The sequence below is a fragment of the Pezoporus wallicus genome, unplaced genomic scaffold (genome assembly GCF_028554395.1).
Source record: "Pezoporus wallicus isolate ANWC-B61680 ecotype Strahan unplaced genomic scaffold, APGP_CSIRO_Pwel_v1 scaffold_7107, whole genome shotgun sequence".
Taxonomy (NCBI): Eukaryota; Metazoa; Chordata; class Aves; order Psittaciformes; family Psittacidae; genus Pezoporus; species Pezoporus wallicus.
In genome coordinates this window covers 898,363-919,673 of record NW_026642114.1, presented here as the reverse complement: position 1 = coordinate 919,673, position 21,311 = coordinate 898,363, and the positions used below count along the sequence as shown (strand labels likewise).

The 21,311-nt window shown below is 50.1% G+C and overlaps 1 protein-coding gene across 6 annotated transcripts in view; it reads left to right on the top strand.

The window, feature by feature from the left end:
- PBX1 (PBX homeobox 1) overlaps positions 1–21,311 on the top strand; it is a 132,441-nt gene that overhangs the window by 67,653 nt on the left and 43,477 nt on the right. Inside the window, exon 1 of one of the 6 annotated variants that reach the window (XM_057427371.1) lies at positions 5,904–6,184. The exons of 4 other annotated variants lie outside the window; for them this stretch is intronic. In XM_057427371.1, the coding sequence (XP_057283354.1) occupies positions 6,145–6,184 (40 nt within the window). In that variant the 5' untranslated portion in view covers positions 5,904–6,144. Of the gene's footprint in view, positions 1–5,903; positions 6,185–9,060; positions 9,403–21,311 lie in introns of those variants that run through there. One more of the 6 variants, XM_057427369.1, reaches the window with a different exon arrangement.

Below are 21,311 nucleotides of genomic sequence, written 5' to 3'. Positions count from 1 at the left end.
CTGCTAAGCCATGAGACGGAGTGGATTATTTAAGTGGATTAGTGATTTCTGACCCGGGGCTGGTATGGAACAGATGGGGTTTGGCCTGCTGCAGAGTCTGTGGGAGGGTGATGGTGGGTTGAATCCTCCACCTCCAAGAGTTGCAGCCCGTCCCCCAAATAGCCTCTGCAAGCTGCCCAGCCCATTCCTGGCCTTGGGTGCGGGCAGCTGCCTGCCTGCCTGTGCTCACCCTCGGCTGGTGAAGGCAGACTGCTGTTGAAGAGGAGCTGGGAAATGGTCCCCTGCCTTCCCCTCCCCTAAGCCACTGTGTCAATGGGGAATACTGGCACATGGTGAGAGGGGTGAGGGGTATCGGTGGGTGTAGGCTTCTCCTTCCTCTGCATGGGAAGTGCTGTGCTCATCTCTGTGAGGGTCTCCCAGCCCTTCATTTGGGTGGGAAGGAAACTCCTGCTAGTCTCTCTGCATAGTACATGCCTGCACTTTCTCCCCTTTCTTACTTACTCTCCTTCCCTTCCTTTCTCTTCCTCAAAAAAAATAAAGCAAAAAAAACCCAACCAAAATAAACCCCCAGCAGAAAGCAAGCTGTGATACTGTCGGGCCTGGCGTTGATGTTATTTATTTTCCTCAGTTGCTGCTCTGGAAGCCCGGAGTTGACAGAGCGGTTTTGTAGAATAGAAACATTATAGACTGTTACTGTCAGAGTGTTAAATGTGATGGATAGAGAAATACAGGGGAGGGAGGGGACTTTACACTAGCCATGTCTGCCAGCGAGGGTGCTCATGGGAGAATAAACCATCCGCATGTAAGAAATGAATGAGGTAATGTGGCGGGAGGTAATGGACTCTTGCAACAGAGATGTGCCTTGCTGGCTGGACTTAACCCTTGCGACTCTGCTGCTGGGATGGGGTGGGATGCGGGGTACATGCTTTGCTTGTTTCTGGCCCTGTAGAATGCTGAGGTGTGATAGGAAGAGCCAGGCTGTCCCTGTGAAGTGAGGAGAGTACTGGCCAGTCTCTACAGGCCTTCATCCTGCACAGCAGTGCTTGCTGGGCTTGCCACAAGTCCTGAAGGGGCATCTTCATGGTGAGCACCAAGAGATTTATTTATTGCTCATTAGCAAAGGCACCTGTGCTGCTTCGGAGGTGCAAATGGATGCAGCTTTGAAAAAGCGGCAGCCTGATGGCTCATTTGGGGTGGCTTCAGGTTCGGGGTCCTTCTAAGCGTGGGTGCAGAAGTCTTGGGTGCTCAGATGGCGAGATGAAGAGGTGGCCCTCAACTTGGTCTTACCCTTTCACTGGTGGCAGAGGTGATGGGAAGCTGAGGAGCTTCACCTTCATTTGTGACTGTTTGCACAAGGTGCTATACTGGGGTCCAGAACTGTAGTCCCATGGTTTTGGTGCTTGGTTTGTACTTCAGACATTGTTTCTCATCACTGGGAGGGCTGGGTAAGGAGAAGCTGTGGTGATTGGTGCCCTTCCAGCTCTGTGTTTATGTCTGGGGAAGGCAGGCTGTGTGCATGTCTCAACACTTCTGGTTCACACTGATGGGTTTTCCAGTCATCCACTTAACTATCAAATTGTATTTTGAAGGCTAATTAGTGTTTGGTACTTGTTTTCCTCTCTCCTCCTCACAGACTCTCTGTAGCAACCCCGCAGGGAGACCCCATGGGCAGTATTACCTCCTGCCTGCAGGACCACAGAATCACAGAGTGGTTTGGGTTGGAGAAGGGACCTTCAAAGATCATCTGGTCCCCCTCCCTGCCATGGTCAGGGGCACCTTTCATAAGATCAGGCTGCCCAAAGCCCTGATGAACCTCACCTTGAACTGTTCCAATGATGGGGCATCCACAGCTTCTCTGGGCAACCTCTTCTGGTGTCTCACCACCCTTATCATACATTTAATCTTTACATCTGATTTAAATCTACCCTCTTTTAGTTTGAAACTGTAACCCCATGTCCTAGCACTACAGGCCCTGGTAAAAAGTCTTTCTCCATCTTCCTTACAAGGATGATGGGATTGCAGTGGGTGAGAAGCCTTAGGGCAGGGGGCAGCCTAGATGTGGGACGTTGTGCAGCCCTGGCAGCTCTCACTGCCCCTTCCTTTCACGCATCACTAGGCGTCCGGCCTGAGTGCACAAAGTTTGTCCTAGTCAGTGTGTGTGAGTAATTAAATTACTTCCTTGTGCATTTTACCCTCGCTGACTTTTACCCATCATCTTATCTCCAGCTCATGGAGCTTCGTTCACACATCCTTGAAGGAGTGTTTCAGCATTTTTGGGTCCTTGATAACCTCTACTGCTCATGTTCTCCTCAAACCTACTGCTGCTCATGCTCTTCACCTGGCAATAAATTTACTAAGCAGCAATGGGTCAGCCTCATAGACCCATGGCATTATTGAAAAAGCCATTTATTTCTACTCTTTTCCACATCTTAACCAACCCTTAGTCGTTGCTTTTGCTGGGAGAAGAGTTACATTTGTCAGCTGATGCAACCTGGGGGACTCCAAACAAGGCCAAGTGTGCTTTGTGCCTTCGGTTGCTGGGTGTGCAGCAATTGTAATAGATTAGTGAGGTACAATTTCGTCTTCCTTACGGGCATGGCTAGTTAATCTCAGTGGTATCATGTCCATCTCGAGTCTTTATCCTATCTATTTATCATCTTAGCTGGTACTGAAGTGAGACTCACAAGTCGGTGAATCTGTGGCTCATCTCACTCCATTTTTTAAAAATAGGGTATGACACTTCGTGTCCTCTAGTGTAATGAGAGATTGAGCTGCTAATGAAAATATGCAATCATTTTATTTCTGAGTCCCTGCAGAACTCTTAGGCAGGTATTATCTGGTCCTGGTGACTCCTCATTTTTCATTTTCCAAGCGTGCTTTACTATCACTTCTTCTGACATTTCAATCTCTGCTTGAGTCTCATCTTTCCACCTGAAAGATGGCCCATGGTCAGAGATGGCATGGTGTTGGGTTGCTGAAGGCTGAGGACTATGTTTCCCTGCATCTACTACAGCAGCTCCTCCAGAGATTACCTCTGTATGGGTGATGGCAAGGGCCAGGCTTGCTGTATGTCTTGTGACAAAAATCATCTTCATCTTGGTTTGTGAGCTCTGAGATAGTTAAAAATTGCTACCACTTAAAGCATCATCTGTTTGTGAAATGGGTGAGCTTGAGGAATTTCCTTGTGTTTGTCTGCTGCTTGTTTGGGGTCTGGGTCAGATTTCTTTGGGATACAGTGAGACTCCCCAAAATGTTTCTTTTCAGGAGGCATCTGGGTGTGTTGGCTCCAACCACTGGAGCTGCTCTTGCCTTCAGGCAGTGGGGGAGGGGCAGAAGGAGCCAATCTCAAACCAAAATCTCTTTCTTATGAAAGAGTAATGGGGAGATGCCATTGATGGGGAACACTGCCTGCCCTACAGGTGGAGCCCCAGTGGTCTGTAGCTGTGGGGATGTCAGCATTCCTGTTTGGTGGTGGCAGCCACTCTTATTTCCTGGCTCTATGAGAACTGGTCCACAGATCCCCTTGGATTTGTTTGTTCGGGTTGGTGGGGGTTTTGTGTGGGGTTTTTTTTTGCTTTTTTTTTTAGCTTTGTGCTCCTAATCAGCTTGATTTGGTAAATGACTTCTATTACAGCACGTCACAGGGAATTTATTCCTGGGTGCTGTAATCTGAAGAAAAGCAGAGTGAAAGACCTCCAGTCACAGCCATGCATGCACGCAAAAAGTTAAGTATTCTTGGTTTCGCTGACAGTACAAAGGTGTCATATACGAGAAGGATTGACACAGACCAAAGGGTCTTGTGGGAAATATGATAATAACTATAAAGAAGACAGATTATTCCCCAGTTGCCAACATTCAAACCTTTTTACAGTCAGTTCAAACATATAAAACTTTATTGCTGTAGCAGAAAGGGGAACAATTTCTGGTTGCACAGCTTTCCCAGGGCTGGGTTTATACTGTCTGTGTTATTGCTCTATAGTGGCATTTTAAAGTTTATTGAACAAGACTTTTACAATTGAAGGAAGTATATAAAACTGTAAATTTATTAGATTTTTCAGGATAAGTGCCCTTTCTAGTTGTGCTCAAGAATTCGGAGCTACGAGAAACTGCTAGTTACAAGACTTATTAATATTAAAGACTGAGAGAGCGTGCATTTTATACCTTAACTGAGCTAAAAAATAATATTATGATATTACTGAAAATCTGAGCTGTCACTGAGTAGGGTGTGTAGAGTGTTTGTATAGTTTGTGTATGTATAAGTAGTCCATATCCATGTGCAGATGCGCATATATGTACGTGTCTGGGTATGTCTTTGCAGGGGTATGTGCACATGTGCAGTATGAGGGTGTGTGCACATACAAGATCTGAACAGACAAGCACGTGTGTTTGAGCATATATGTATATATAAACCTGTGTGCTCCTGTGTAGTTATTTTATTTTTGTATGGATTTTTTTCCTATATTGTGCAGTGCCTTATAGTATGAAGTCTTAGTGCACAGGTGAGGCTTTTAGTTGATACGGAAATACAATTAATGGGGTATCTGAGTGGATGTGTTGGTTATATCATGCTTGATTTTATGTGGTGTTCACAGGCACCTCATTTTAACTCATGTATGAAGACCTCCAGTATCTAAACTATACAATTTATACCGTGTTCACCATTCACCTGGTATTTTGTGCCTAAAACCAGTGAGCATGTGAGTGGTGGTGGGATGGCAGTTTCCAAAGGGCTGTATGCCTGCCCCCATCCTCTGCCTTTTCCTTTGGGCTGTGGCCAAGTAACACTGATCATAAATTTGCTGGGACCAGATTCTCTGGTTGGCACATTTGCTCTGGACTGCTTATGCAGCAAAACCAGGATGCAGTGCTGCTGGAGACAGCCCTTGGAGAGCTCATCCTGCATACAATCTGGGGAGAAACCTGCTCTTGAGGGGTCCCTGCTATAGATTTTTTTTTTTTTTCCAGCTTGAGAATGATTTCACCTAAATGTGACTTGAATTAAAATAACTCATAAATCTGCTCTTCTGCCTGCTGTGTGTAGAGCATTGCCTGCCCACCATGGTGGCTGGTGCTGCTGGGAGGCTTGGGGGACATCTGAGAGGGTTTTGTTCTGTGGGGCAGAGGCTCTCCTGAAGCACCTCGCACCAGGGCTAGTGGCCAGGAATACATCCTCCAGCTCAGGAGGAAAGCCTGTCTCCACCACTTTGCTCTGCTGGTCCAGCAAAGACACAAAAGCAGATGCCTTCAACTTTGGCATCTGTGATGGCAACTTGCAAGGTGCAGTGGGTGCTTTGGAGGCTGAGCAGGAGCAGGCAGGAGCACCACAAACAGGCAGTGAAGGCAAGGAAGTCAATAAGCCCTGAATCTTTTATGAGACTTTGGATATTCTGATCACAGCTCTGCTTGCACCGAGATAGGAATACAGATTATCTGAGAAAGCGTCTGTGACTTGAAGCTCAGTCCTGGGTCTTCCTAAGGTTTTTTAGCTTGCCTCTCCATATTAACATTTTGCCTCTCCATATTAACATTTTGCTGTTGGTTTTTAGGGGGCTTCCCTTTTTTTTTCCTGCTTTTTCCCTACAGAAGGGGATGGAGCTTGGGTGCAATTTCTGGGAGCCAGGGCTGGCTGGAGAAGAAAGTGGGAAGAATGTTAGTGCAGCTAATGGGGCTAACAGCCTTATCCCTGCATATTGTTAACAACAAAACCAAGCTGCAACCCTGCACGCCATGAGTTGGAAGGAAAGCCCTCAGATCCCTTGTAATCCTGCCTTGTGCAGCACAACGGTGCCGGAATTGCAAGGTTTCTCACCGAATTCATTGTGGCTTTGGAGAGAAAAGGAGAAACTAGGAAAAGAAGGAGGGTAGGGAGGAAAAAAAAGGGAAAAAAAAAAAAAAAAAAGACCCGTGCACCGAGATGAATTTATGCCTGAGCTTGTCTTGGGAATGCAAATGTGTGTAAGACTCTCTGAGCTAAACCACCCCTTTTGGAAAGAAGGAGGGGGGGAAATGGGGGAGAAGAAAAAAGTATGACACAGAAGGGACACCAGGAGAATGTGAAATGAGGGTTTGCTGCCCCTCCTCCTGCGCCCTGCCTGCTGCTGAGCTGGCACACGGGCAAGCAGCAAGGAAACGCTGGGATGCTCCATGGAGGGGGGACCCATGCGCCTGGGTGCCGTGCTCTCTGGTGGGGACCCATTGCACTGTCTCCATTCACTGTGGTCTTGTGCTTGCTCCCCACCATGCCACACCACGCCAGTGTGGCCGTAAGCGCATCAGGTGTGACATGGCCAGATTCATGGCACTAATACCAATTGCTCATTTTCTGCCTGCAGAGATAAAGAGGATGCTGCCTGCCTGTTTCTCTTAAGCCCCGTGGGGACTGGGCAGGGCTCTCCCAGCACTGCAGGGGTGCTCACGCAGGGGTTTACGGAGTCGAGAGGAGGACAGCAGGGAGAGGAGAAAACTAGCTGCGAGCAGGAGGGAGGAGGGATGCAGGAGGAGATGTGAACCCACTGCCAATTGGGCAGTTGTGTCTGTTGTCTGGAGGCTGCTGCTAACCACTCGTTACAATTAAAATGAAGTGTCCGTCAGCGGCTATCTTCGCTGTGTGGCCCATATGTTTCTGAGCTGATACTGTCCGGATTATTCTGTTTGGGAGAACGATAACGGCTGTTTATAACCTTGGCAAAGACTGAGCCCTAATCAGGCTGGAGCACATTTTCACCGACTGGCTGATAACGGGCTGTTAGCTGCCTTATCGCTGGGGAGAGATAGGCCAAAATAAGCAGATCTGTGAGCACAGGAGCCCAACCGAGAGGCGTATACTATGGCCTGGCCTTTATTTTTAGATGCTCTTTTCTCTTTTTTCTTTCTTTTTTCTTTCTTTCCCCCCCCCCCCCCCTCCTTTTCCTGGCTGATTTCAGAGAAAAAGGGGGATCCTTTCAGAAGAAGGGGAAGGAGGGAGCTGGCAGGTTTTGTTCACATCTGTAAATGGGGTAGCAAGAAGGGTGTGCAAAAACAGTGCAGGGGTGTTGCATTGCTTTCCATGTGCCCCTCAATTTACCCCGTGGCCCCACCCTACACCTCTGAGGGCATTTCCATCTTTGGGAAGAAGAGTGTGAAAGTATGTCTGTCCTCCCTCACAGCATCCTTCCTTCTCTTGCTTTCTGCTCACTTCGTCCTCTTTTCTCTGGGGCTGGCTCTCCAAAAAAGGGCAAGTGGGCTAGAATTGGTCTTGTGTAGAGGACAGGCATTTTGAAAGAGGGCATTTTCCTCTGAGTTTTCTCAAAAAAATGGGGTTACATGAAAAGATGGTGTGTGGCAGCAAGACCTTAGTATTCCTGCTGCAGTCACCATGTTTGGGCCAGAACATCTTGAAATTACATGCAGTTGGATAACTAGTGAGCCCAATTTACCCAAATGTGGCCCCTCAGTGTGGGTGGCTAGAGCATCTTCCCAGTGCTCACTGGTACTCGGCTATTCCCAATAGCTGGGTTACCCTGGTGCTATGCAGATGTGTGATCCCTGCCATGCCACCCTCTTTCTCAGCTTAGCCACAGCCTTGCTCCATTGCGCCTGTGTCTCTGCTCTCGAATCTTCCAGTGGAAATGGTCCAGATCATCCAGTGCCGCTCCTCCCTCCCTCCCTCTGCTGCTCAGGCTCTGTACTCTGCCTTGAAGTCTCAGGCAGGTGTTCAAATAAATAATGCAGCTAAAAATACCTTTTGGCAGCAGCTGGGAGTTGTTGCGAGAGGCACTGCCAGAGTGGTGGGAATACAGCATCCCGGCTCTTCAAGCAGGTGTGTCTGCATGCTCTGGAAAGCAAGCATTGTGGGGACGAGGGTCTGTCTGCCTTCTGGGTCCACCATGGCCCCACTGACAAAACAGAGCAATGATTCTGTCCTCCCTGGCTTTGAAGCAGGCATCGTTTTGCCGAAGTTGGCTTTCAGTGGAAGGATGCAGCCACCTGCATCCTAGCTAGTGGAGAAGTGTCATGGTTGCCCTCCACTCCAGCTGCATCAGCAGGCATTAGGAAACAATTGTTTGTGCTGTGGTAGCATCTCAAGCCATTTCCCCTTGGAAAATGGTTTGCAGGCTGGATTGTGCAGCTGCCTTGGGCGAAGGATGCTGAGCTCTTTCCAGCCATCTTCAGATACTGCAGGAGCACTAGGCAGCTCTGGCTTTTGGTCCAGATCACTGGAAGTGACAGTTTTAAAATCACCCCAAAAATCCCTCTGCTGACTGCCCTTTCCTGGGGAGACATCCCAGCTGAAGGTAATTTCTGATGGCTTTGACTCCTCCCTTTACCCACCTAGACCTGGCAGCCTGGATCCCAGTGGGTACAGCAGGCTCCATCTCCACTAGCACTTGTCTCCTGGCTCTTCTTGGAGACCTTTTGAGAACTCCCCTGGCAGCAAATAGTTGTACGACAGCTTTAATTATTACAACAGGAACATTGCTGGGGGCAGTTGGCCACAAATAAAACTGACCTTGGTTTTCCCCTTACCCAGCTGATAGCAAACCCTTTGCTGCGGGTCAGAGCTGCTCCCACTCCAATGCACAGAGGAGGGATGCTAGCCTGCTTTTCTCCAGTGCCCATCCATTTTGAGGGAATGCTGGCCACTTTCTGTATCAGCTGTGGACTTTTGGTGGGTTGTCCTTGTGTACCTCAGCTTGGAGAACAAAATGTCTTGTTAATGAGCCACAAAACACCCTTGCCAGAGTGCAAAGATAGGGGTTGGGTAAGCTAGGAATATTCCTGAGCTACATGCTTCTCAGGAGGCTGAGACCTGGTCCTGCTCATAGTGCTGGCAGTAGCCTGTCAGCCCTGAAGTACTGGCTGCCCTTGCTTCGCCCTCCTCTCTAGGAGCAGGGTAAGATGCTGGTGGGGCTGGCATAGTGGCTGAGGGTCACCCATGTTCTCAGTGATGGATCTGTGATTCTTGAGTCCTGCAGTGCCCCTGCCTCACTGTGATTTTGGCCATGGCTCCTTTTGAGTCCTGAAACGATGAAGCCAAATGATGTGCTGGAAAACCTTCCTGACTCCAAGGGAGATGCTGTCTAGGAATCACTGGCTGCTTTTACATGCATTTTGGGTGTATTTGGCCTGTTTTGACAGCAGAAGTGTAAGCACAGTGCACAGTCAGCTAGGGGTTGGACAGCTTTTTGAGTGAAAACGTGTTTCAGCAGTTGTGTGGTGGTCCAGCTGTGGTGCAGTGGCCTAGTGCCTGCCCGTACAAGAGCAACCGCAGTGACTTATCTCAGTCCCCAGGGCTGGGCCTTTTGCTGTGGCTCAACAGCCGACTGCCGGCCCGTGAAATGCAATCAGAGCTATGCGGATGCCACGAGCCAGGGCAAGCTGACTCTTCCCATCTCATCCCACAGAGAACAAACAGAGCTCAAGGTAAAGCACTGAAATTTCACCATGACCTTTTCTTAAAGCATTATAATCAAGTTGAACGTTTCCAGTTGTCCCACTAATGTTTGCCCCATGGGAGAAGGCGTCCTGCTTTGAGGGAGGATGTTTGTGGTGATGAGCGTGCCTGCCCTGGGAGCTCGTGGTGCTGGATGCCAAATGCCTGCTGGGAGACAGGGAGGCGGGGGGCAGAGGGCTGGGGCTGCTCCCTGCCTCCCGCTGTCGTGCAGCCAGGGGAGGGAATCTGCTGAACACTCTGCATCTGCTACAGCCTTTGCTCAGGGCTCTTCAACACATAGATTGTAAAACACGCATCGCCTGGCGTGTTGCTGGGCACCCGTAAGGCCTCCCCAGTGTGATTTCAAGGTATTGCTTGGGTGGTGGGTTTGGCAGCTCCTGACTGGGGGCAGATTGGGGTTGGCTTGAGGAAACTGGGGCTGGAGCTGGAAGGGCTTGATCCAAGTATGTGCAGAGATGTGGAGGCAGAGAGAGCCTTCAAAGTTCACCCTGGACACAAAAGAAGTCTTCCTGGGCAGAAAGGATGAGCTGTGATAATGCTGCTGCATAAACCTGACTTTCTCATGTGGTCATGGCCTTTTAAGCTGGTGTCTTGTCATGGTGGGTCCGAAGGCATGGTGTTCAGCCTTCTGCATGCAGGAACATCTCACTTCAGCTTGGAACAGGCAGTTGCCCATCCTGTGTCCCCTGATCCCTGTGGCTTGCATGGCAGAGACCAGGGTTTGATTACATGTCCCTTAACCAGCAGTGGAGAAGGTGACCCTGTATTCCCCGTGATAAAGGGGACAAGGTCCACTTGGTGACCTGCTGTGTCTCCCAGAGCCACGCAAGAGGGATGACCCAGATGCTTTATGGAGGTTGCACATCTAAGCCCAGCTCTGTGTTTCCTGCAGGCTTGGGAAGGTGGGCCAGCTCACAGTGGGAAGGGGAAATGTTTTTGCAGACCCTTCCCCAGCCATGACGCTCTCACTGTGTTTGGCTCAAAATGCCCATGACCTTCAGGCATGCTTTTTTTGGTCACTACCAGATTTTTGAAAGATGTTTAAGAGGTGAAAGGTGAGATACTCCTGTGTGTATGAGCAGTGGTTGTGGGAGCAGCAGTGGTGGCACAGGAGCTGTTGGAGCTATCCACACACGTGCAGGGATGCAAACAGCCCTTTGCTGGAAACTTGCTTCAGCTTCACCAGCCTTGTCAGCTTGCAACTGCCTCCCAGAGCAGCCGAGTGCCCATGGCTGCATCCATACATGGAGTGAGCCCTTCTCCCTGCTGTGCCAGGCCAGTCCATGCCTCCTGTACCCCAGAATACCTGCCTTTGTCCTGCAAAGGGAGGGTCCCCTCTGGCTGTGTTCACATGCTGGCACCGCTGACATTTAGCTTGCACTGGCTTACAACAATGCATATGTATGAGAAGCAGACGGGAGTGTGACAGGGGGCTGGCCCTGGTCTCACGACCTTTGCAGATATGGAGCTGCTGCTTTGTGGCTCCGGAGGGTTTTGGTTTATATTTGAAATTTCTGATTGAAACCTTCTAACAATCCCAATTCCGTTTTGGCCTGAAAGGCTAGATAGCTGGGTGGAGTGCTGCTGCTTCCCAAGGGTTTCCTCCAGGTAGCAGCTCTGTTTACATAAGGCATTGGATGCAGCTGTAACGTTCACAGCGAGGGTCTGTTTTAAGCTTAGAAAATTGAGTTCACCGCATTGCTGAACCAGATGCCAACATGACAGCATGAAATGTTGTCGGGTACTGTGGTCTGGGTGATGCCTGGAACCTCTGGAGAAGCGTATCTTGTCTGTATTGGTCCCAGATGGTGACAGAACTTTGATGCTAGTGTAGTGAAGCTGGGTGCCTGCCTGCTGGAGGTTTTAACAGTAGCACCTCCTGGGTGATCTTGCTTTATCCCTCTTCCATACGTACCTAGATTGTCTGAAGACACTATTGTGCCCTACTTGTTTCCTGCCTGAGGGTGGATGGTGCTCACTGGTGACCTTCCCTCCAATGCAGTGCTGCTGCTGCAGCTGCCTTCTTGAGGAGGGTCCAGCCTGCAGGAGCAGGTACCTGCGCATCTGGGGGTTGTACTGTGGGACAGAGCTACCTGGGAAAGCTGCTGCCACATGGACATGGTCCAAGTGGTGATGGTACCTTCCTGCGCTCAGATATGGTCATCCCATGGAAGGGTGGGGTGGTTGGGAGACCAAAGCACAGGACTGCTAAGGAGCACAGAATTAAAAGTGGTGGTCTCCTGGAGAGCTCGTGGCAGCGCAGAGAGGTGAAGTACGGCCTGGAGAGCCCTGTGACGCAGGCAGGCAACGCAGGCAGGTGTTGTCTGTGAATATGTGTCTGCCTGGGCTGCATCGCGTTCCCAGGTGTTAACTGTTTGCTGATGGAATGACCTCCCAGGCCAGCACACAAGTGCTTCCTCTGCACCTCACTGCCCACCCTCATGTCCCCCTCTCTGGCACTGGCTCTGGGTATCCCTTTTCTCTCTTGGCTGGGCAGGAGACATTGCTCCCTCTTCCTGGGAAGGTCTCCCTCGCACAAAATGGCTCCCTCCAACTCCCCCCCTGCTTCCCCTTCCCCCCCTACCCCAAAACTTTCTTGCTCTGGGGTTCACTGCAGAGCTGTCCTCTGTCTCAGTTGTTCCCAACTGTCAGAGGTTATATATATCTGCTCTGTTCATGCTCATCCTCTGTAACCATTTTCTGCTACAGAATCTTCTGGCTGCTCGTTGAAGCCTTAATCCGTAATGCAGCGATCAATGGGTGTGCGCCTTTACCACTTGGATGCTCATTTTTTAATCCCCACTGCCTCCTTCAATGTCATCCCTTCCCATTTTTCTTTATAGAATTTCAGGTCTACTGTACCTGCTGATTACTTAGTGGAGACCGCTGGACATCTCCCTTAATTAATTCCATCGATTTCTCAAATCCCACAAGGTTTGGGGTCCTTAGATTTCTGAAGCAGCTAAATGGAATGTCTAAATTCCGACATTTTCCCTCTATAAATTGTTTTGCCAGGGAGACGATGAGAGGCAGCAGTCCAGCTTTATTTATTTGGAGGTGATGTTAGCCCTGGAGCCTTCCCTGTCCTTGTTGTGGGTGCAGAGGAGGGTGTTGGGAGGGGTATGCTGCTGGTCCTCATCACCTGGCCATGCCCTCCATCTCAGGGATTCTCTTGAAAACCCCTGGTCCTCCACTGCCATCCGTCCTGGCAGTAGCATTCTCCTGGCAAGGAAACAGGATGGAACCAGCCTTGGGAAGAAAATAAAGCTCCTGGAAAGGACCTATTTACCAGTTGGGCCTTCACTGCGTGCGGCTGGGGAAGACTGTTGCTATGCGCAGGGAGCTTAATTTTATTATTACTCTCTGCTATTTAATGTCTGTCTCTCAGGCAGCTGGTGATGTTTTAATGAAGCTGGAATTGCGTAGTCTGTAGCGCTGGATAATCGTAAGCTGCCGAGTCAGAATCAAATTAATAATTCATGAAATTAAAGTGTATAATTAATTCGAACTGTGCAGATGAGGAGGGACATGAGTCTTAGGCCTGAAAGGAGCGCACACATGTCTGTGAAACGTGCGTGTTCATGTTGATCTGCATTGAGGGGCACATCCATATTGGGTCCCGGGCAAGGCTGGGCAGATCTGCCTCCCAGCTGCAGGTCCTTGGCCATATTGCCTTGCTGGATGGTAAGGCATAGAGGCTTGGTTTCAGCTGGTTTTATTTGGGAATTTCCCCACTCACACATTCTGTTTTCAGGTTAAAACTTCCACACTAGCGTTGGTCCAAAAATGTTATTTGATGTCTGGGGAAGCCTGCCTGGCCACGTAACTGGCTATGGCCATGTCTCCATTCCCCTGGAGAGAAGCAAGATATGCCTCCACCCTTCATGCTGTCATTAGTTTTCTTGTGGTTCTGTTTGTTTTCTCATTTGATCTGGTGTGAAACGACGGGAAATGGAGCAACCACTGGGTTGCTCTTTGAAGGATTTATGCAGTGAAAAGTCCCAAGGGGTTGTTTTTGCTTGAAAAGGGGGAAGGGGTCAACTTGATGGAGTAAATAGTCACCCCACCAACATGGGAGGGTTTCCTAGTAATTTATTACAAAGAGCAGGGACGTGTGTTCCCATTCACAGAAGTATAAGCCAAAAGGGCTCATGTCGCTACTTAGGCAGGTCAGAGCCACCATGAAGGATGTAGGCTTGGAAGTTTGAGATGTACCAGTTACAAGCAGGTAGGGCAGCTGCGTTGAGCAACACTGGAGGTTTAGGGCACTTTTAGCTTTGGGTCTAGTTGGACCCACAGCAACATTACTGATCCATCATGTAGGAGGCACTGACCTAGTCCTCATATTCCTGTTAAGCCTTTGCTAGCATTGAGAGGAGCAATGGGAAGGTGAGCAGGGGAGGTTGCACCACTTCGCCTGCACTGTCTCCTGGGGAAAGGGGTCTCATTACATCCTGATCCAAGGTGAGACAGCTGGCAGTTGTCCTGGGAGCCATTTCTCTCAAGTGTCTCAATGCATGGGGAAGGAGCTTCCTTGTGTGTGCAGAGAAGCAGCTTTGTAACCAAGAGAGATTGGATGAAATTCGGATACAAAGACACATGCAAGCTGAAATAAAACACCTGTTTGGGTCCAAAATTTCTGTCTTCCCAAGAGCGTTGAGCTGCCCATGCAGTGAAAACTTGTTTTTTCACTGAAGTTGAGATGTTGAACAGTTTGCAGTTTAGGGGGCCAAATCTTCACCATCTGTGGTCTGTATGAACTGTTGGCCCAACCAGGCTTTCTGCCTCTACCATTGCAGCAGGTCATTGCTGCTTCTGTAGTGGAGTGATGTCGGATGCTCTTTTTGCCTGGCTGTAGTAAGCTTTGCTTATTTGGTTACAGCTTCCCAATTTATGTTATTTTTGTTCCAGACAGAATGTTGGCATTGTGGATTCGGAGGGTGTATTTCTTGAAGACATTTGTGAGGGAATCTTTTATTCATATGAATTTTTTTTTTTAAGCCAAAAATCTGGCTGCAGAAAGATAATGTGATTTGCTGTAAATGCCATAGCTGTGAAGGATCTGAACTACAAAGCTCTTGGAACAGCCTTTTAGAAAACTATTAAATGACAGCAAAATTGTGCAGAAAGGACAGTGTGAGTTCATTTTTGGGGTGTGAATCAGGAACCCTCCCCACTAGTTTAAATTGACTACAGAATCCTTCCCCGCAGGGTGGGCACACATTGGTCCTGCACCAGGTGCAGCTATCTCAAGGTATCATGTATGTTCAGAGACCTGCTGAGATCAGGTGAGATTTAGTGTAGCATCGCTTCGGTCTATGTAATTCTTCCTTCTGTGTTTGGCAGCTGGTGGCCCTGGGGCTGAGGGACACCGTGCTTCTCCTTGGGAGGGGAGGCAAACTGTGAATTTGCTTTTCTCCTGCTGAGTCACAGATACAAAAGTGAGTTTCTGGTCCGAACGTGCATTAGACGTCAGATGGTCAGTAGCTGTTTCAGTGCTCAGGCTGGGTTTCAACGGTACATGGGGGATCTGCCTGTTGCGGAGTCAAAGCAGAGCTGGGGAAACCACAGATTTTTTTCTGCAAGGCTCTTGTGTGCACAGGAAACTTGAAAGGTTCCTTGTATTTTGCAGTCAGGGGGCAAAAGTAGCTTTTATCCGTGTTTCATAAAATGAGGTTCTTCTGATCATTTCCAGGACATGTTGCAGCTGTTTGCTTTGGCAGTCCTGAACAGTTTTAGTTCCAGAGGAGAGACAGTATTTCAGTATTGAAGGGTTTTTTAACACTCCCTGCCAAGGCTTCGGTAGCCTACGTACACCATCCATACACTCTGTACTGTATGATGAAAAGGCAAGACACACAGGACCTTCATGCTCATTAATTGCCTGCAATTAAGCCCTGAAGCTTTTGTGATGCTTACTGAAATCAGGCAATTGCTCTTGGATCATTATGGTTGTCGTTCTGCTCCTGAAATCCTGTTGGCATCTCCCTGCCTTGATGGAAATCCTTATCCCAGGTTGGGGGTGCTGGTGAGTGGTACAGTTAGAGGACCAGAGGGGAGTGTAAGATATTTTTGGTTTTCTGATCGGTCAGAGCCAACCGTGCATCCTGGGCACATGGGATGAAGGCATGAAACCAAGTCAGGACAGCACAAATTGCTCTCTGAGCTCTTTCTTTCAGCATTCAAACATGACAAGCAGTAACTGAGTCTCTTGTGCCCTGTTTCACCTGTCAACTCTTGTAGTTTCTCCATTGTAGAAAGAAAGGGAAAGGAAGGATTGCCTTCTCCCTGTGAGCGAGGCTAAACATCAGCAAAGGTCTCTAAGGTTGCGCGGCACTGGGTAAATGCTGAGTGGTATTAATAATAACCTGCCCCTTCTTGCTAATGTGCTCCCCTTTGTAGTCCAGATCTTTTATTATTATTATTATTGTTAATATTATTGTAGCTGTTATAACACAGGCCACAGGGAAGCTGAGGAGTGAAGCTGGCTGCCTCCATTGCTCTGCCTCCATCCTGCTTGGTCCTTCCCTGCCTGGTCCCTGCCTGTGGGGTGGGTAGTTTATATACCTCCTCCTACTCTCTGATGGGTTGCAAGAGAGGCTGATGGCTCCCTGGCCCCGTGCTCCTCATCCCCACCACCCTGGGGTAGCCAGGACTGGCTGGGGGAGGGACAATGGGGAGACCCTTGCCTCTTGGGTTGGAGCTGTTCCCTCCTCCTCACAGATCCATGCAGCTGTATGGGGGCACATGAGAGGTAGAAGAGGGCAGGGGGAAGCAGAGGTGGGGAGTGGGAGCCTGGCTGAAAGGGTTACTGCCAAGTACAAACAAAAACATGATGTAAATCAGCCGTTTGCAACAGGTAGCCTTAATCAGATACTGTCAGATGAATTCAGCATCTCTCCGATTGTCGCCTGCACTAGCCTCCCATTCGGAAGCCCTCATCTGCTCCAGATGTGGTTTAATTTACTGCGACTTGGCTAATTACTGTAATTAAGGATTAATTACTGTTAATTACTTTCACATAAACTCAACGCCAGTCAAAGAGCGGAGCCTTATGAAGCCTGCCACAGCAGCGAACATGAGCACGGCAGCTTGGGTGGGCCCACCAGGTCCTCAGGGCGATCCTGAGCTGGTACCCACCGCCTGCCCTGCCCCCAGCCCTGGCCCTTGCCCCACAGGTCACCCCCTTCCCGGCCCTCCCAGGGCCAGCGGGCACACGTGGCAGGGCTCCAGATGGCATCCAGCAAGCCAGCCACCGTTATTATTGTTAATAATTAGATAGAGCAGGGATTTGCTGTGCAAACTCTGGCTAGGGAGGGGAGGCCAGCAGCGTCTCCAGCAGGCTCTTGAAAGATGCAGCGGATTAACCACCTTTCCCATCCCCAGCCCTTCCTGATGCTCCCACTTGTCGTGTCCTTCACTACCCGTTCCCAGTCAGGGACTTTGCTGGAGACCTTTAATATGCGGGAGACACAAAATGGTTATGCTTCCCCCAGCATCATCTGTGCAAAATGTACTTTAGCAAAGAAGAGAAGAAATCAGCCCTGTATCTAAAGGAACAGGAGCATGGAAAACCTGCAGTGGGTGTGGGCAGGAGCACCAAAATGATTCATGGACAGTACAGTGTGCAGTATTCCTGGGGGCAGAGGGCCTGCCCTGCTTCCCTGGCTTCCTTAGAGTTGTTAGGCTCATTATCTGTTGGGCTTATTAGTTTTTGAAGTCCTGCGGCTTTTTCCACCGCAGCAAAAGGAGGAAGACCCTGGCATGGGGGTAACGAGGTGCAGTGGCTGTGGCAAAGCCGGGAGCAGGCTGTGCCCCATCCTCACCCATTGCCTGCGGCCCCAGCTTGGTCTCATGGCTGTGTGTGTAATATGAAGGCAGGATGGGGAGAGAAAAATCGGCATGATTAGATGGGTATTGTTCTATTAGATCTCTGCCTGCTTGCTGTTGTGTCTCAGCATTTGAAGATGAAACATATTCATTTAGCTCCTAGGATGAATGGTTTTAATAAGGGGAGCAAGATGAGGTGGGGTAGTCCTGATGACTTCAGAGACCCATCAACTCTCCCCCTAAGGCCATTTCGGTGATGACATGGGCCACATGACCATTAACGCCGCAATCAGGACAAGTTTTCCGTGTCCGTGCGAATCCTTCAGCTGGGAAGAGCGTGTTTTGGAGCCCAGGAGGAGATGTGTATCAGTGGTAATCGGATTGAGCCTGCAGGGAGGGCAGGCAGGGGGTGAAACAGGGGCTCCCGAGAAGCAATTCCGAAGGGGAAGCAAGGAGGAGCAGAGGTGCAGGCTGGCCACCCAGGGAGGCTTTGGAGGGTGAGTTCCCAGCAGGTGTCTGCTGGATTGCCACCTTCCCTGTATCCCAGCACCCCCTGCAAAGGGGCTGAGACCTTGCAGTGCTCATTAGCTACTTCTGCATGATCGAGCGCCTCTTTCTGCCATCCCACCCAGCCCCGACTGCATCACTGCCATCCACCTCCAGGCTGGCTGTAGCCTGCTTAAGCCCCAAATCATGGTAATTCCCATTATTAGGAGCAAGTCTGGGGGGAGGGGTAAGGACACCATGCTGCTGCTGGTGTCCGTGTGTCCCGGCCTTGCAGGTTTGGAGGCAGGGGTGTGCAGGGGAATCGTGCTCCGGTGAGCGAGACGGGGAAACCAGCCGGCGCTCCAGCTGTCAGCTCCGCTCAGCCTGGCTGTCAGGCGCAGGGATGGGAAGGGCCTCATTGTTTTAATTGACACCTTCCCCTCGCATCCCACGCTCAGCCATCCCAGCCTCACCCTTCCTTTCACCTTCCTTCTCCTCCCTAGGAGGAAGCGGGGTGCAGTCCAGCTCTCCTTTGCACCCCTGGAGCCAAAGCTGAGGGAAAAGTGGGAGGACCAAGGGCTGGACCAGCCTGGGTTCGGGATCACAGTTGGCATTCCTTGTGTGACAGTTCTGCATGTACTGATCTTCCTGAATGTCGGAGCACCCCCTGTGATTTCCTTGCCCCTGTCGTTTTCCAAGGCACTGTAGAAATGTTTTGTGGCAGCTCTGCTGGGTAATTGCTGCCAGTGGAAGGACCAGAACCTGAAGCCCCAGATGATTTCTGGTCGTGCCTTGCTGTTTTGCAGGTGTCTCTTGTGAGCTCATGAGCAAGAAGGAGTGAGGGCTGGTTGCTTTGTGGAGCATGTACTGGCTTTGCTGCAAGGACTTATGAAGCCCAAAGGAGAGGGTGAGGGGTGGGGGGCAGCGGTGCTGGTAAAATGGCTTCATCTTATCTCTGATGCAAATTGTGTCTGGCGCATCAGGGTGTCCTGCTGAAAACCAAGAGAATTTGCTGCTTTCTGGTCCAGGAGGGGTGATGGATGGCTGTGATGTGCTGGTGTTTTGGGGCTGGTGCCCCTTTCCTGGGGAGGGACAGTAAAGGCATCTTCTTTCTCTCCTAAATGAACAGGAAGCAGCAGAACTCAGGTTTCTTGTCCATCAGGAGCTGCAAGCACAGGCTGTGACTCTGCTTGAGCAGGATTGAGCTTCCTTTAGAAGGAACCTGTTTGAAATATCGACTCTCAGAAGCTTCAGGTGCAGTGTGTGCCTTCAGCTCTGGGGAAACTGAGGCATGAGCCCGGTACTGGTGCTCAGGCCAGCTGTGATGGCAGCCACCATTGCCACTACTGGCATGTGGCAGTGACTCCTGTCCCATTGTCTCCCACAACCCAACCTTGGCTGCTCCATCCAGCATGCCATGCCAGCTAGCAGACAGGCTCCATAGGAGGTCCTTCCCATGGATGGAGGCCTCAGAAAGCTTTTCTGTGGCCATGGCTGGTCCTGCAAGGACCAACCTCCCTTTTCTTGCCTGTGCCTGCTGGGAATGTGACATGCAAATAAAAAACAGCTGCCCTCTTGCTTTCCTTGTCAGGGGTCTCATGAACGAGGTAGCCTCCAACATTCAACCCAGGCAGCCAGCGCAGGCAATGGGGAGAGATCTCCTGCGGACCACGCCGTCCTTGCACTCTATTTATTTTAAAGTTGGGAGCCCTTTGATGTCTGCCTTTGCAGCTCGTATTCTGCCAGGAGCTCAGAGCAGCCTGTGTAATTAGCCCAGAAAAATGCTGCTTTCATGTGGGTCGGGGGACCCAAGCAGAGAATAGATTTCCAAAGGCTTTGTTCTACTGTGGAGAAACATTGTTTGGCATTTGGTGTATTTCAACAGAGCTCTTCTTTGCCCTTCCACTGTGGGGTGGAACTCGGGTTTTTGGCAGGGAAAGCACACGTGGCAAGCTGCTGCTCTGCAGGAGATGGGCCATTCAGTCCTGGGCTGTGTTTTGGGTATGTGCAGAAGCATCTTGTGCTTGAGCAAGGGATTGGCCAGAGCCATGATCCAGCTGGCTGTCAAAACAACGCAGATATTGCAGGGTCACTTTTCTCAGCTTCAGCTTTCTTCCTTATTTGCCCTAAAAAGCATCCAAGGCAGGGCACTGCTGTCCCAAGCTCTGTTGCTGGCAGTGAGTCCATGTTTTTGATCAGCTCTTGAGCTGGTGATTGCCATGGGAGGGTCTCAGTCAAAGACATGAGGTCTGTTGTTGTTCTGGGGCAGTCAGAGCTGCTGCAGTTATGCTGTGACTCTGGGTATCCTTTCTTACACCAGGGATTTGCAAAAGCATGGGGCCCTTGGTTTGTTTTGGCATGACAGGTTGCAGTTGCAATTTCAGCCTTGCCTTTATCTGTCTTTCTCTCTGCGGCAAGTTGGTGGCAGCAGGCCTGTGGCCCCAGGGGGCTTTTGCAGCAGGGTGGGTACAGGGTGCTGAGGTCTGTGTCCTTCCCTGTGTGGTGGTTGCCTTCTGCTCCACTTGTCTCACTGGCATCTGACTGCGGCATGCTTTCTCTGTTCAGGGCACCTCCCACGACACCAAAGCTCTCTAGGGAAGCAATTTTCATTCCCAGGTGTTGGTGGGCATAGTCTGGGTCTTTTATTCTCCCCCTGCCTTTACCACGAGGCCATCTGGGCAAATGGGATGTCTGCAAGCAGGCCTTTTGCTTGCTTCTAGCGTTAAGATGCAAGTAGGGCACTGCTGACATCACTGTGCTACTGTATCCACCAAGTATTTTGGCTTCATGCATTATCCTGGATGGTCCTGGATCAGCACAAGAAGTATCTTCCTGCAGCTGCTGCTGCCCTGGAGGTGCTTTTGCCCCTTTCCTACCTCTTGAGGGTGGTTTTTACAACATCCAGATCCTTACAGAGGCAGTGGGACCAGCAGAGGGGCCAGAAGTGCTCAGGCAGGAAAGGTAGAGATCCTCCTGCCCCAAGAGGTGGATGTGTCGGCAAACTGATTTTCAGGATCCCGAGGACTTGGCTTGGGAACATACCTGTGTGGAGGTGATGGTGAGGGTATGTTCTGATCTTCCCTGTGTGGCAGGATCTCTTATCCTGAAAGAACCAAGAGGCACAGAGCATTTTGGAAGCTGAACAGTGAAGGATTCTATTTCTTCCTTCACATTTCTCCCTGGGATTTAACCTCCCCCATAACAAGCAACGCCAACCCACCCACCAAACGCCAAGCCAGATAGTTACTTTTTACCCCAAATCAGGGCTGATGCTCAGGGCTAGCTGCTGTGGACATGGGCAGAGGTCTTGCCTTCTTCCTGTTATTTCTCTTGTGTCTTGCTTAAAGATTTTGTGCCATCTTCCTGCCTATAAGGGAGCCATGGGGCCTCCCCCGGGAGCTTGCTCCCTTTCCCAGGTCCGATTACTTTAGCTTTCACATGAGGATGAATGGATGCGATGAAGCCCCCTGCACATGGGGCACAGGTCCCCAGTGCCTGCCTGTGTACATGTAAGGTGTGGGTTATGTATGGGAATATGGTGTTTGTACCACGTTTAATGAGC